Source organism: Eretmochelys imbricata, chromosome 1, assembly GCF_965152235.1.
Source record: "Eretmochelys imbricata isolate rEreImb1 chromosome 1, rEreImb1.hap1, whole genome shotgun sequence".
Classification (NCBI taxonomy): Eukaryota; Metazoa; Chordata; order Testudines; family Cheloniidae; genus Eretmochelys; species Eretmochelys imbricata.
In genome coordinates this window covers 270,128,788-270,145,961 of record NC_135572.1, presented here as the reverse complement: position 1 = coordinate 270,145,961, position 17,174 = coordinate 270,128,788, and the positions used below count along the sequence as shown (strand labels likewise).

At 37.8% G+C, this 17,174-nt stretch overlaps 1 protein-coding gene across 3 annotated transcripts in view; it reads left to right on the top strand.

The window, feature by feature from the left end:
• The window catches only part of LUC7L2 (LUC7 like 2, pre-mRNA splicing factor), a 58,661-nt gene that overhangs the window by 9,284 nt on the left and 32,203 nt on the right, over positions 1–17,174 (top strand). The window contains exons 2-4 of one of the 3 annotated variants that reach the window (XM_077831145.1): positions 2,133–2,203; positions 3,854–3,948; positions 16,758–16,856. In XM_077831145.1, the coding sequence (XP_077687271.1) occupies positions 16,761–16,856 (96 nt within the window). In that variant the 5' untranslated portion in view covers positions 2,133–2,203; positions 3,854–3,948; positions 16,758–16,760. Of the gene's footprint in view, positions 1–2,132; positions 2,204–3,356; positions 3,431–3,853; positions 3,949–16,757; positions 16,857–17,174 lie in introns of those variants that run through there. The other 2 variants (XM_077831128.1, XM_077831137.1) reach the window with 2 other exon arrangements.

Sequence of the window (17,174 nt, the reverse complement as noted above, 5' to 3'; positions counted from 1 at the left end):
TTTCCTGAATAGCTTCATTCCCATTTAAAGTTCTTCTCCCAGTCGCCCCTAGTGTAATACATCACAGAAATATGGTTTGGGTCAGATATCTTGTATAAAACTGAAGCTGCTGTTTCTTTAGGTGAATTAAATCAATCCTTTTGAGTTTCCATATGAATCCACTGTCAATCAACATAAATAAATAAAATCCAATTGGGAGCACTGAAATGGGTCACAATAGAATAGATGCTGATTGCTGTAACACATTAATACATTAATGTTACATTTTTAATAAGCATAAGCCCTGAAGATCAACCATGTAATACTCTGCAGGAGCAAGGTTAAGAATAGGGTTGGTTGGTCATTTGACTAGACCAAAAATAATTGACAATATCTGACTTGTTAATTGACCAATATCAAAAATAGTCAAATATTTTAAAAGACTAATTTATTAGAATAGTAACAAAAAAAAATAAGGCTTTGGTGGTCTCCAGTAAGCTTAGCCTCAATACATATGTCTAATTACAAAAAACTAGTTACTTAACTGAGTTATTTTGTCTCAGAAAAATGTGAAACACAATGGAATCAAGGTTAAAAAAAAAAAAAGGCAGTGTGGTGCAATCAAAAAGCTAGGCTACAGCTTACAAAGGGGTTTAATTGTATTTAATCAGTTAGGATAATTTTAAAACACTTTAAAATTATTACTACTTACATTTAGATTTTTTTTTTCCCTTGTGAAAACACAAGGTTATATTCATAAATATTTCATAGGTTTGTTTAGTGACTGTTTTCATATGGTAACATATTAAAGTGAATGCTGTGGCTGCTTAATTAAATCCAATCAAACCAAGAGGAACATTCATTTTGATTAGTAGAACTCTTGTGAACCTTGGCTTATTCACACCCAAATCACTTGGTTATTGGAAAGCTTTGGGAAGGAACATCTGCTATTGCATTACAAAAATAATTCTCACAAGGTTTCTCCCTTTGTAGGAGACTGAGTCCCAGGCATTTGGTGGTTTCTTGTCTTTCTCCCCTCTCACACACCTTACCCAGCAAAGGCACATACAAAATGAGCCCTCACCTTCTCGTAGCAGAAGGTCATCAATTGGTTAGGAGTAGACTGCTGTGACTGCATCTTCTTCTATGATGTGTGAAGACATCTGTGCAGTTTTCGGAAAGCACCAATTCACAAAACGCTTGAGACAGAGTATTCAAGGGGATCTAGCTGTGGAATGAGCTCTCAGATGAACTAACTCAGAACTTAACCACCTTTTAGGGTATGTTGCAAGAGCCTTCTCTTTGAGAAAGCTTTTCTATGATAACAGCAGAGTTGATTAAAAAAAATCCAAATATATATTAAACCAGTCTTTTATAACCAGAGAAAAGAGAAGAACAGAATGCTATAAATGTGGATCCAACTTACCCAGGAAACATTTAGGTACTAGAGTGAAGACATAATACAGAATCCATAAATAGTGACTGGATTGTAAATGTGGAACAGTTTCTTAAAGCTGTTGTCACTCATGCGTTCATTTTTGTAGCTACACTTCTACCCCGATATAATGCTGTCCTTGGAAGCCAAAAATTCTTACCGTGAATCTTAGGTGAAACCGTGTTATATCGAACTTGCTTTGATCCACCGGAGAGTGCAGCCCCGCCCCCCAGGAGCGCTGCTTTACCACGTTATATCCGAATTTGTGTTATATCGGGTCGCATTATATCGGGGTAGAGGTGTACCTCTGTTTTCTCTGTATTATCCCATCCCTTCTTCCTAAATCTCACATGCTATGTAAATGGAAAGGCAAGAGAGACTGAGTACATTGCTGTTGTACAATTAGCGGTTGATTGTTGGAAAGGTACAAAGAATGCTCCCTCTGGAGCTTAGTGACATCTCTAAAAACACTCCTATCTCCCTAGGCCTGAGGAACATAAGTCCTTTAGCTACTCCCCAGTCTCAGTATCCCTCTCTGTAGTTCTAGTAGGCCATCAGCTATCTTTTTTTTTTTTTAAACACTCCAGTTGGTTTTGTTCATTTGTTACGTACAAGAATCTTTACAGTCAACATGTATTTCTAGATGCTGTGTTGAAATTGCTGGCAGAGACTATTCTATACAAACTGAACAATCTGGCCCCTTGTTTTATTTATAAAGGTTCAATGTATCTTTGCCTGCCTACTTCAATCTGCAAGGGAGTGTCAGAAAGGCCCCGCATTCGCCGAGCCGTGAGTTATCACTAACTTTTCAGATGTGTTAATGAATGTGGAACAAACGCAGTTATGTGTTTTTTAAAAAAAAAATGGACCCCCAAAAAAGCCTTTTACTGCAGTAGCAGGCGTGATTGAATAAGGGATTATTCTAAATTTTTAGTTTTACAAATAACCTATTAAAACTGAAGACTTAGCCTCTAGAAAACCTATTGTTGAACTGCTCCGAAGCTGTTCTAGCCTGTGAATTACTGGTTTTAAGATTGTGTTGCATCCTACAGGCAAATTAAGTGTGTCTTGTTCTGGAAATTTTCAGTTGTTTAACAACTTGAATGAAGTTCAGCCCATCTGAAAATGTTACGTTTTAGTTTCCTATGCATAGCAGTGATATTTAAAAATGAGATTACATAATAGAATGAAGGGCATGACCATTTTATTGTATAGTTAACAAATGGATTGGGCTTGTTGAACCATTTCATAGATTTAAAATTCTGAGATGTTTCAGGTTTATTAGAATGGAGAAGTGACTACATTCATAACTGCAAATATATCCGCCCTCTTTAAAGTACTTTGGTAATGGGATGGGAAAAAGTTGCAACTGAACTCATTGTACTTTTTCTCCAACAGCTATCCTTGCTTCAGTAATTCACCAGTAGGTTTTCATTTAATAGTGATGTTAGGAGGTTATGGTATTTTAATGAGTAGATAGACACCCTGTGAGATTTTGAGATGTTTTATAACTCCTGTATCTCTACAGGAAAAAAATCTTTGAGTGACCTCACTTCCAGAAATGGAATAGTGACTGTTCCATTTTGACTTTTTAAGGAAAACAAATCCTGCAATAAAAAACATCCCCAATAATTGGTTATTTGGAACTGAACTATCCAACCTTGTTCACAGATGGGATTTTTTTAAACTTGCAATTGGACCTCATTGTGTGGTAAAGCAGGTTGATGCTTCTGCTGTGATGCAGGAGCTACACCATTATGAAAATAGAATTAAAATGCTTCCAGCTCAGCAACATGCAGCAGATGGGGTCTATGACATGGGGGTTGCAAGCTTCTGTAAAAGTAATGTTACATATAGGCAATGTCTATTTGTGTGACTGGTTCTTTCAGGTTTCTAATCACTTAATCCCTTCTTTTGCCCTCTATTTACCCTGCCCCATCAGAAGTAAGGGGATGCTTTGCATCCAAGAAGAAAGTAATGGAAGAAATGGCAGATGGTGCTCAGTGGAGGCTCTAAGTGTGTATTATTATATGTTTGTAAGACTGTTATATGCTAACTGCCAAGTACAAATCTATTATGGTAGTTTACACAAAATCTGGAACAGACACCTATATAGCATCTTACGTTGATGCTATCTTAGCAAAGTGTTTTTACCTAATACACTGCTTTTTTCAAGAAAAAATATATTAAAAACACTTGAAAAAGTGGAAGCTTACAATTATATTTAAACAGCAGCATATAGTATGTAAAAATTTAATGCATAGTTAATGTTTGGGTGTGGATTAAAGGGTACTTAATCCTTTAAATTTTAGCTTCCAGTAGGGTTTCTTTGTTCATTTTGGGGTAAAGGAATTGTTAACACTTTGAACGTAAAACTTGCAAAAGCAGGCTGGCTTCTCCATTTGTGTAACCTGGAGTGTCTTCATTTCTATATTTCAGGGGACACTACTCGTCAGCGAATCAAATTCAGTGATGACCGAGTGTGCAAGAGCCACCTCCTAAACTGCTGCCCTCATGATGTCCTCTCTGGAACTGTATGTAATTTAATCTTGTATTTTGTTTACAGAAACAATAACAGAAATCCGTTCTTCTGTTTCAATCTTAATTATGCCAGCAACATACCTCTTTTTGACATTTAAGTTAACTTGACTGTTTTTTTAAAATGTCCGCCTTAGTTTTCCCTCTAGTGTTGTGGGATAGTTTGGCCAACTTTGTACATAGCCAAAGTCTCTGTGTGTGTGTGTTAGAGGTTATAGAGAAGGAATGAATGTTTGAATATTAAATATCTTGTAACAGAAGCTATGATGTAAATTGTGCATGAAGTCTCATGTAGAGAAAGTAGTGCTTTCCATTGTAGGATCCACTACAATGGCCTCTCCTTCCAGGTATTCTGCCATTTCCACTGATCTTGAAGGAGATTTAAAAAAAAAATCATTCTTGAAAATAAATAAAAAATCCTAGATACCATCACTACCTGTTCTGGCACTGTTCTGCTTATGTTATCCTGGTTGTTGGTAGTTTTTTTGCCTCCACATGCTGAGCCAGAGGTTCCTCTGCTTACTCTTTCCTGGATGGATTTTTTTGCTGTCATCTCTCCCTTTCATAACTTTTAAGTATTGAAAGGTAGCAGGAGGGCTCCCTTAGCCTGGTGGATTTCTGCAGCACTTCTCCAGTGCTAGAAGTAGTAGAAGTATTATGACTCAGAGTGATAATCAAAGGGTGTGCCACACGTAGGCAGCCCCCCCCAACCACCCCCCACCCCGCCTATTCAGTAGCAGCACTGGAAAAGGTTTTTGGGGGGCCATCTGAGGCAGAACCTGAATTTTTTGTTTCATATTTCTTCACCAATTTTCTATGCCTTCTCTTTTCATCGTTAAGCATGTCCTTCAGAGAGATTTTCCTAAATGGAGCTTGGAAACAATGTAAGGACTTGTTGGAAGACAGAAGAACTGAAATTAGTAGATTTGATGGATAATGCACCTGTCCCTCAGTGTATTTCCCTGGTAGACATGGTGGCTGGTTCAGTTTACCTTAATTTCCTAAGGGATGGTCATAGACCCTTTTAGGGTTCTTCTCCACAGTATTCTAAGGTGCACAAAGGGCTCACAGAACACAAATACACAGATTTACCCATTAGTAATCCTTGCGTTCTCTGTACTCGTGATCTAGGAGTTGCAGCTCTATCCCTCCCTTCTCTGAAGTGGCCTTTACGAGAGCAGAAAGAGAAGAGAATGAGAGAAATTGAGGAGAAGGAAAAAGGGCAAAATAAATAAGTTGTGGGGCTGATTTGGAGGGCTTAGCTTTTCTCCTAACAGTGTGGAAGGTAGTGGATTCTAAGTAGCTGAACCTAGAACAGAAAGAGCCATCTACAGAGCACATCTTTAGCTTCACCGGATTACACAGACATTTGTGTTCCAACTCTCTTTCCTCATTTCCTAAAACAGACTCTTCCTTACTTTAGCATAACAAAGTTTGTCCTGGTTTGGAAGAGCATTGTTATCTCTACAGTGAGCTCAACAGCCCTCCACTCCCCCTCACCCCCAAGCCTTCTAAAAATGTAAAGCAGTTGATCCCCAAGTCACTGACTCACTTCAAGCTTCATTCTTTTTTAGTCATGTTCAGCAATCAGACTTTCTGTAGCACTCCAGGAATACCATGGCTAATCCACTACTTCTTATTCTCAAATCTTTCTGTGTGCTAGCAGGTTAGAAAACAATGATGGTCTATGTATAACCACATGTATTGCTCCACCTTTATCCTCTCCTTAATTCATTATTATAGGAAATATGAAGAAAGGGGGCATGGGGGAGTTAATATCTGTTGGTTGGTTTGTTTGTTTTCTGTAAGGCTATCCATGATGTGATAAGTTTCTCTGCAGATCCCTTTTACTGTCAGTAGCTGGGAGAGGTATGTGGGCCATAACAATACAACATTCAGATGCGTTGTGAAACACTAAATTGCTCAGAAAATAATTTCCCCCCCCCTCCCCCCCACAAGTCTATAAAAAGGTTGCTCTGACAAGCACCTTCCTGGCCTAGTTTCCATTAATCTACAGATGAGCTTCAAAGTCCTATACTGATCATAAAAACTCCTATTTTTGGTGTGGGCCAAACTTCCTGGTTCAAGAAGAATGAAAAAACTTAGTCTATTTTCAGATGTGTGCGTTCTCATTAAGTGCATTGAAGACTTCTGTCTTTTTCTGGACCTCCCTACTCTAAATGTTGCATTGTTAGATTATTTAATGTCGAGTTCATCTCTTCTAACCAAGGCACCTCAGGAGAATCAGTCCCCTCAAGACATATCTCCATATTCCTAAATATTTTTATCAGCAACACTTTTTCCACCTCATTCAAAGGGAATCCTCAAGGTACTGAGAATCTCCCACAGTGTAGCTCTGAACCCAACGAAAAACTGAGTAACTTACTCCCTTCATTAGGAGCAATTGGAAGGGAATCCCCAGAGGAAAGCCTTTGTGACCTATCCTGTATCCTTCTGTTTACTGAGAAGCCTTCTTTAAGAGCAGGAGTTCAAATGAACTTTCTCATGGTTCTGGGGAAATGACCATTTCAGGAAGCCTGCAGCACCAGTAAAAGGGGAACATAAAAACTTGTAGTTTGTCTGACCAATTATTGCCCTTGAGAAATGTCCATGAGATTCTGCAGAATATTATTACAGTCCATAGGAAAATCATGATATATCTGACTTCTGGGGAAGAATCAAGAAAGGGTTACCGAACTTCGAGTCCATCAGAATCTTCTGAAGGAACAAATTCTCTTGTTCACAGCAGCATATGTCCTAAGGTCAGCCTTGTATATTGACTGGTTTTTGCAGTAGAGGATTGGGAGTTCAACCACAAGGCTTTTAAGCTATTAGTGGCCAGATGGAGTCTCCTTTAAATTGAGCTATCTGTGGCTAATCCGATGAGCAAAGTGCAGTTTTTCATGCTACATACACACAATTCCTCTCCCCCTGCCCTGTTGACATTCTCTGTGTGTGTGTGTGTAAAAAGAAAAGGAGTGCTTGTGGCACCTTAGAGACAAACCAATTTATTTGAGCATAAGCTTTTGTGAGCTACAGCTCGCTTCGTCGGATGCATACTGTGGAAAGTACAGAAGATCTTTTCATACACACAAAGCATGAAAAAATGGGTGTTTACCACTACAAAAGGTTTTAACACCCATTTTTTTCATGCTTTGTGTGTATAAAAAGATCTTCTATACTTTCCACAGTATGCATCCGACGAAGTGAGCTGTAGCTCACGAAAGCTTATGCTCAAATAAATTGGTTAGTCTCTAAGGTGCCACGAGTACTCCTTTTCTTTTTGCGAATACAGACTAACACGGCTGTTACTCTGAAACCTGTGTGTGAACATTCATATGAACACAAGACAGAGAAACGCAGTGGTGGGCAGACCTGTAGGCTTATACATGATCTTGTCTAGCTTAATAGCCAAGTGGCCAATCAGGAAAAGGTGTTAGTCATCCTGATTTCTTTTTTCTACCTTGACTAGGGTCTCCTTGAATATTACATATGTTGGCAGAAACCCTGTATGTAGACTTTCCTGAGGATCAAAGACCATTCATAAAGTTCCTCTGAATAATCCAGATCTCTACATGTATAACTTGGGATCCATACTGATAGTGTTTTTGAGCCATGGATGCTCTAAGGAATTGCTTGATTTCCTTTAACACTTTGAAAGGACTTCACTCAACTTCTCAGGACTGTTTGGAGAGGTTGTTTTCCTAGTGCTTTCTCAGGGGGATTAACCTGTTTTGGCTGACTTTTCAGATGAAATTCCAGATGACCTGTAAAGCTTCTGTAAATTCTAAGATGGAATTTCAAGAGTTCAAGTCTGTGTATTAGAAACAATGTACACAATTTCTTCTATTTCCTACTTTTGCATCCTCTTATGTCTTGCTTCTCCAAAGCAATTTCTTAGGACGGCGCTTCTGTTGGGCATTCAAAGTAGAGTAATGGAAGCTAAACAGAGTATTTTGGGCTCTGTCAAAGACATCCTTTGAACAGAGGGCAGAAGCGTTAACCATGTTGTGAACCTAAAGTCCCTTATAATATTGGCCATTGTTTCAGCTAGGAGAGTATCTCTCTAGTAAGTGACCCTACATGCAGACAAGGTGGTTTTCAGACTTATTTCTGATTTTGCCCCTACAAAGACTATTTCTGCGTAGTTGGATGAGCACTCCAGTTTTACTAGCTACAAACATTCAAAAATAAGTTGGACTCCAAATCATGAGTGGCTTAAAAATCATGAGATTTTTAATTGTCTTTTGGTTTTGAGCCTTTAGAATTCATATCTTCAAGCTTTTCTCCCCAGCCATGAGGGCAAGAAACTATTTTTTTTCTTGTGGAAGCAGAGATTCTTGCATAATGATTCCAAGAACAGGGGCTTTAAATTAAATTAAATAAAAAAGAAAAACCCATCCAGTATTGCTAGTCTCATGACAAAATCTTGAGAGATGGCAACACTTTAGATTGCTATTCTCTTTCATTGGTAATCCTTCGAACAGGTTGGAATATTAACTACGTATTCTGTGTGTGGTTAAGGGGTATAAAACTGTATTTGGTATAAAGCCATATGTTTTAAAAAAATGATTTCAAGGCCGATCAGGAGCTCCTGAAAGGAAATAGTGCTCACTCCACCAGTGTCTTGCTGGCTTTGCAAGCAGGAAGCTACAGTGCTTCATATGACTAAACCAGTAGCCTTGAAAAGCCTTCTGTTCATATCTTTGGCAAACTACTAAGCCTTAATATTTGTCTCTTACCTGCTGTTTTCATATGCAGAATCTCCTAGCCTTCTCTCAGTTTTGTCTAATAAAACAAATGCAAAGCTGTATCACTTATAAATACAGTATATAAATGGTCTCACCATACATCAGATATGCTCTTGCTTTGATTGGGGAACAAATAAAACACTCGGACACAAGTGGATCTTCTGCTTCTGTCTTCCTCTCAGAGCAATGGATCGCTAAAATGTACATCTCCCTCCATATTTTTTGGAAGGGAGTTTGTGCACTTCTGGCCATTTCCCATAACTACTGCTTAGAGTGATGAATCCTACCATGGAGAAAGGATAAAACTACTTTTCTTACCTGTAGTTTCATGTTTTGTATATAGGATCTGCTACTCTGGACAGACCCAGGATATTATGGGAGATTCTGTTGATGACTGTTGAGCTGTCACTCATCTGGGATGTGAGAGACCTGAGTTCAATTGACTGCTCTGCCTGATGAGGTGAAGGGATTTGATCTAGGGTGTCGTATATTGGCTCTCTTCATCAGGTAGAGTGGAGAATGGAACTTGACTCCCAAATCACATGTGAGTGCACCCTAACTACTGATCTAAAGCTTACAAGGGAGGCTCCTCCTCTGGTTGTATCGTGAATCCTTTCCTTTTGTCAAAATGCCTGAAAGTCTAAACAATTTTGGGACAAAACATTTTGTTTTGATATTACTGCAGTGTTTAGTGTGTGTGTGTGTTTGTTTGGTCAATATATTCATGAATAGTTTTGGTCAACCTGAAACTTCCTTTTTCATTGAACAAACTATTCATCTGAAAATTTTGCCCAGCTCTACTTTGAAAGCCACTGCATGGATCACACAGTCAGCTGTGTATATTCCAGCAGGAGAAGCTGGCAAGGAGAGGGGGAAGAGGAACTTCAATTGTATACTCTAGTACACAGTGGAACAGTGGAAGTAAGAGAATAGATCCTATTTGAAAAAGTTAAAATTAAGGTTAAAAAAAACCCCAGTGTATTCTGTTCTATGTGAATGTCTGTTTACTCAAAGCAGTCTTCAAGTTCTTTACAGGTAATACTATATCATGCGGTAAGCTGTAATATATTAGTTATCATGGGCCACAGAAAGTGACTCCATATAAAACAATGTCTCTTCTAAACCTGGTTTTGACATTTTCCTCTTTTCTCTCACAAAAACTCTTCTTTCAGATTGATATTTTATATACTGATGCCCTGCTCTTTCAATCTGACTATATGGGCACAGGGTTCATCTCAGGCATTATGTGGATGCAGGGCTTAACCCATACATTTCAGACACAAGAGAATTTTTAGGAGGTTTGAGATTAATTGACCCAGCTCTTTCCAGTTATGAGTCTTTCCAAATAAAAAAGTCATGTTTCTCTCACTAACAATCTGTTTATATAAGATTTTTTTTGACCATTTATATCTGAAGTACTTTGTCCTAAAGGCTTCAGACTTATTTTTATGCCTTTTAAGCCCAGTGAAAACTAGTAAATAGGCTTAATTTTTCCATTTTTTAAAAAGAAGTCCTGAATTCTTTAGTATTTTTTCCTCTCTAGTATTACAAACTCTACACAATATTGGTGGAGTTTCTAATTATAATTAGTGGTATGGAGCTTACAAGCAGCCTGCAGGTTTAAGCACTGTGTTGGCCTCTGTGTACTTTACAAGGTTTGCAAATCAAAACCTATAGAGCTTATACATGTCTTTACAGTGTTATATTTCAAATTTCTGTATAAATAGTGAAATATCAGAATACTAAAATGAAAAGTAAGAAAAGTTTCAGACAAATAGTTAATAAAGATAAGGTCATTAATACATAGGTAGGGCCCTTCGTTTTCAGTTTTTGTTTTTATTTAATTTTTTCCGGGAATTTATCAGTGTGTGTTACCCAAAAAACAGGTGCAAATCAGTGCAAAAAAACTAGTAATAATTTTTCTGGGTAAATACTGGGGTTTATTTTGGTGGGTGGAAAGGCGGGGGGGGGGGGAGTATTCAGTAGATTAATGCTTTGAATTCCATTCATCAGTGTGGTTTGCTGCAGAACTAAAATAATGCCACCTCTGAGTTTAAGATAACAATATATCTCCAATCCCCAAATAAAACTTTTCATTGGAATAAATAGTTCACTGTTGTAGACTTAGAACTATTAGCCTATAAATATTTACATTTAATAATTGGGCTACCCCATTTGCAGTGCATACACTCCACTTCATCCTTTTCTCCTGTTTTTTGTTTAAACTTCTGAATATTTGTATATGTTCTGAAACATATTCTAACACAGATTTTCACTTTCTTCTCATTTTAGTGTGTCAAATATTTAAACTGTTATCTGCTAACAGTTTGAAATGTATACGTGATGGGTGTGAGATTCATCCATACAATCAGATGTGTGTGCACTTCAGAGCTCGTGTGCGTGCCTGTTTGTTTAGAAAAGTAGAGTAAAAATCGGGGAAAAAATGAATAATACTTTCTGTAAAATGTGGGAAATTTTTGGTAAAAATCAGTTTAAACTGAAAATGAAGGGGCTTATACATATATTATAAATAATATATGTTCAAGAAATTATTAAAATGTTGTTTAAAAAAACCCAAACACTAAAGCCTTGAAATTGAGGAAATTCACTTTTGCTTTCCTGCAATAATCTTAACTCTGCCCCATTAAGATTGACCATACTTCCCTATCAGATACTCAGGCATGCCACAAAAATACTGCATGTTGTCTTGCAAATTGCTATCCCATATACAACTGATGAACCTCTTATGCTTCCTTTTTCATTATGGGCCAGAGAGCACCTTGTCTCACATTTTGCACATTCCATATGCCTACCATAAAGTACACTATGTAGGTCTGATCCTGCAAGATGCTGAGTATCTTCAACGTCTCTTGAAGCCATGGCACTTAACACCTTCCAGGAGGCTTGCAGGATAGGACCATATGGCTAGAGGCTCCAAATTATCAAGATACTTAAGTACATGGTTAACTTTGAGTGCATGAGTAGTTCTATTGACTTTAACAGGACAACTCACGTTGTTGAAAGTTAAGTACATTCTTACGGTTCTTGTTAAAATGGGCCAGAGCTTTGACTACATTTACTTCACCTTCCCAGTATTGGTCAGTCTCCAATCTCTAGATGACTGGCCAGAGCTCACACTTTAGTATTTACACAGCTGGTCTGTAAAATCCTAATACTGCAGACGCCCTTGCAATACTGGCCTGAAATCACCCAATGTCTGATAGAGTGGGGAAGGATGGTTGCAGGCTATATCGTAGTGAAAATCTATAATGTTGTAATTAATGTATTCCAAAGGAAAGTATAGATAGGGGAAAGATTAAAGGGGTGTGTGGGTGTTTAATTCTGTGGAGAAACGTGGTACTCTAGATTGGTATTTTAAATCTGATGCCTAACTAAAAATCTAAAATGTTCTTTACGATACTTTAGGTCAGGAGTTTTTCCAGTTAGTAAGCTCTCCCACAAAAAATAGATACTCTGCCCATTCACGTCATAAAATAAGTTAAATCCTCATCAGTCTCCACGCCCCTCTGGTGCCTACAAGAAAATATAAGCTTTGCAGCATATCCAGAAGACAAAAAATTCTGGCTCTGTTGGATCAAAAAAGGGAGTGAATTCCATAATAGAAGACACTTCATAAAAAGCTCCCTTTCGTGCTCCAGCTTGAGTACCTCTCTTCTTCTGTACTGCCACAGTGGAAGACAAAGATGCAGTACCTCAGATACCAAACCATTTAAGACTTAGGTTGGTGGGGTTTTTTTAAAAAGGCACCTTGAACTTCTCCCAGAAACTTATCAGGAAGCAGTGCTGCTCCTGGAAGTATTGATGTTATATGCTGCTACAGTATGGCTGGCTCATCATATGGCCATCTATATTGTGCACTAGCTCCAGTTTCTGAATAGTCTCTTTGCAACCCCCTGTAGTGCTTATTATACCAGTCTTGTCTCAAGGTGGCAAAGAAGTGAATGATTGTTAGCAAGATCTGTAACAGAAACAAAATTGTCACTCTAACTAGATCCAGATTCTTGGAAAAGAGCTGTTTAGCTACAGCTGTCAGTTAAAATGCCAAAAGCAGCTCTGAATCATACAGTTCCAGAAGTGAATTTGGGGTACAAATGGTGGATGCTCTCATCCAGGGGTACCTATACTCATCTTTCAATTGCTATCCCCAACCTACCATCACTGCTTCAATCTTGTTTTAATTAATACTCATCAAGCTTGCCCTCCTCTGTTCTGTCTTCATAAAGACACTGAGTTTATTCATTTCATTGCACCAGCTGGATCTAATGTGATTGAAAAGCTGAACATACTGAATTCAGTGCAGTCCATATTTCCTTACTAACTCTGATGGCCTCATGTACATGGCACAAAAAAGGGGTGGCAAAACTGTTTCCTGAAAGAGCTTATGTGTAGGATCTCTTAATACAGATGAATAGTTATCTAAAACATGACTGACTTGGAACTAGGAAGTTGGAGGACTTGAAAAATTGCCATTTAATCTGCTTCCACCTTTTTGCTGACCTTTTCAGAAAAATGGAAGGTTTTACATATGTGGATAGTTGGCAAGATTTGATGACAAGCAATAGTTTCTGAAGCAAGAGCTCCATCGCAGGATGTCATTTGTCCTTAAGGAAGTTTTTTCCCTTATGGATATATTGATAGCCTCCAATTCAATATTGCCACACTGGCCTTTGCTAGCGAAGGGCTTACATCCAGTTTGCAGTGAGAGAGTTAGCAGATGCTGTGGTGGAGGTGAAGAACTCTTCTTTGTCTCTTGCACTGTTCCTGCATGTGACTGCGAATACTCTTATACATTTGCAATCAAATTCAGCCAGGGACTTTCAGTGCTTTAGCCATTCTGCTTGTGCTTTACCTTCCTCTGTAAACCATCATGACTTGTAAGGGTGAAGTTAAGAGGACATTTAAAGGTCACTATATCATTGATGGAGGACAAAAGGTTGTTGTTCAGTCCAAACCCTTCAATAGTGGCCTGATGGCAAACAATATATTACTTCAGAGCCATCTGGAACCTCAAGTTTCATCAGCCTCTGAGGCATGGACGACCACAACATGCGCTCTCTCTCCCTATGGAAAAGATGTGTCCTGACCTCAAATCACAGAAGATAAGAGATCTGTCCTGATTAACATTTTCTTTCTCCATCTCCAGTCCCATTCCAAATACTTGACTACACTGTATCTGGCTCTGTCAGCTGATTTGCAAACCAATTTTTATAGTGCCCTAGTTGTCATGGCACCTGATATCCATGAAAACCTCAATCTATGCAGAAGTCATTAACTTCAGTGAAGTTACCAAACATTGTCAGCCTTGGTGCCTCAGCACAGTGAAGAATCCGATTGGTTCAGCAAAGGCCTCTTTGGTGTTTCAGAGTGACCAGTGTACCAATATTAACCCCATTCCAAGACCTGAAAATCAGATGACCACTTATAACTATCTTTTAGGGCTGTAGACCTCCTACATGTGACTGTGGCTACAACAAGCCCAGCAATACCCTCTGCCTGAGTTCCCTGTGTCTTGTGCTGCACAATATACTTGGCTGAAGTCTGTTGAGCCAACAACTACAACGTCATCTAGCCAGGTTTTGTTTAGGTCTGCAAAGCTTGGTGTAAGAACGTTAAATCTGAATATTCTCATGTCCAAAATGTTGTTTTTGATTGCTTTAGTGTTTTAATATATTAACTAAGTATAATTTGTAATTTTCCTTTTAGTCTAATCTTCTGTCTCTGAATTGGAAAATTTTCAGATTTACTTTTATCACTCCATCTCATGCTGGACATATTTCAGATCTTATGTCAATATTTTCATATCACTTATTATTGCAGATCATCAGATTGAGGTAAAGTTTTGCGTACATCTGGAATGGGGGAACTCTGTCCAAAGTGGTGACAAATTTGATAGTTCCCTTTTAAACCCAAGGTTTTAACTCTTAAGTGGCTATAATTTTACCTAGTCCTAATTTCAACAATGCTCTAGATACAATGTGCAGTGCTTTCTGAGGCTGCAAGACAGACGCTTTCTAATGTTGATTAATTACATTTGTCAAAACATAATTCATTATTCTCGTAATCAAATCTTCTAACTCCAGTTGAATAAAGAATTGGAATCTGCTAGCATGGAAAGCAGACCTGCATAATAACTTACATGGCCACTAACTCTTAGTTGCTTATGTCACCTAACAACATGATTGTCACAAAGTTCTGTGTAGCAATTATAGGGAAATAATCCAGTCCTCTTGCTACTCTCAACAATTAAATAAAATCATAAATGGAAAAAATACTGTAGATTAACAAGATGAAGAGTATGTAAAGAACTAAAAGCTTGGGGTTTTTTAAACTAAGAAAGAACATTTAGGGTTCTTCACTTCTCCACAAACATTTTAAAATGTTAAATTTAAACATACTTTTCACTGATGTGAACTATTGGAGACTGTTCTCTTAAATGTTTACCTTTGTGAATAATTTATACTGCTAGTAATTTCTGAACGTCTGGCAATACATTAGGTATTTTGTTAAAGTGAAATTGTCTTCGACAATTGAAGTCAAGTATCAGGTAACTTTCAAGTTTCCCCCTGCTGTTAATACTGTGCTTATTTAAAAAAAAAATGCTTTAAACCCATTTTTATGATTCTATTTTGGTTGTTAAACCAGAGCAGTGACTTATTTCCAGTCTCTGACAATGGTTCAAGTCTCTCCATGCATACTGACAGTTGCATGCATAAGGTCATGTTTTAGCAGGATGGCCACTGCCAACAAGTGGCTTAGAAATTACAAATTATTGTTTCTTCTGAGATACTTTTCATAGTTTATTGATTACATATTTCTCATTGTTATCTTGGATTGTTGATTTAAGGAAAATTCTACTCATTTTGTTTTTAAAAATGTTATGTGATATAGTCAAAAGATGTTGGTAACCTATTTTTGTTGTCTTAAGTATTTTCACATGGGGGGAAAAATCAGACACATCTTTGCAGAATCTCATTTAGCATAAAAACATGGTGTTTTGGGTAACACTTTGTTCCTTCTCTTGGTATGAATCGATTGGGTTATGTTTATCTTGCTTTGTCTTGCCTCCTTACAAACTCATGGGTAGCTAATTTCATTAGAACGTTATGCTTTATTGTAGCTGAATTTCAAATTAGAAACAGAATTTAACTGCTAGCTGTGTGTACCCTTATGGGCACACTTTAAAAGACTTCTGTGCTCTTTGCAGGATTTTTCTCCATAACATATAATGGGCAGTGGCTCAATCCATTTCATTTTCTACCTCATTCCTTTTGCCTCTTCCTCTTCCCACAGCATCCTTTTAGTACTACTTTAGATGAAAGATAAACTATTTAAGGGGCTGGGTTTTTTGGGGGGGGGGGGGTGTTGGTTTTTGTATTTTTTTATTTCTTAAGTCTTAAGACATGCACTTGTCTTTGCTCATCACAAAATCTTTTGAGGGAGATTTCAGCCAGACTTTTTATTTAACCTGTCCAGTTCTAAACAACGCTTCTCTGTAAGAAAGCTTAGATTACAGCAGTTTCAACAATGATTAAGACTAAGTCATTTATCTCCTAGTGTGGGCCAACAACTGTCACTGCAGATTATCCATTACCCGGTTAGCTGAAAACAGTGCTGCAGTGACTTGGACCTTTTAAATTGTTTAGCTAAATACAGGATGTCTATTACTTCAATCTTTTTCATGAACCTTGGTTAATGAGCATGTTTTAAAATAGGGTGGGAGATGATGGTTCTCAGGTCATACAGCACAAATAGGATCTGACTTAATGTTAGTCATTTTTCTGCTTTATTTCTTCTGGACCTGCATGCTGTAATCATTCCAAATGCCACATTGTTATTGTAGCAATACTGAAATAACCTGTAGCAGTATTAAAATAATCTTATCTGAAGTTCCATTAAGAAAAATGGTTTAATTTCCAATATTTTACAATTGAAAAAATCATACACACTCCACTTATAGTAATATTTCTCCTACAGATGAAGCTATACCTCTTCTCCCACTCCACCCCCAAATAATCATTTGTGTCTGTTTTCAGAGGATGGACCTTGGAGAATGTCTGAAGGTGCATGACCTGGCATTAAGAGCAGATTATGAAATTGCATCCAAAGAACAAGACTTTTTCTTTGAGCTTGATGTATGTTTTTTGCCTTAAAATACACTATTCTCTCTACCACTGGTTATGCACATACAATAGATGTAACATGCTAAGTATAGAGAGAAAACATAAACCTTGTCCACAAAGTGGTAGATTTGGAGGGTGGGGCTCTTGCATGATTATCTAGATACTACAATGATGGGGGCATATGAATAGCTAAACACCTAGTCTGTGGCTAGACCTGAGTATTGTGTTTGTGGCTAGGCAGTTAAGTTTCCATATATGTTATCCCCATAACTCTGGATGTCATCTGACTTTTGCCATCAACTCCTGTCTCAAAACTGATTGTGGTTCATT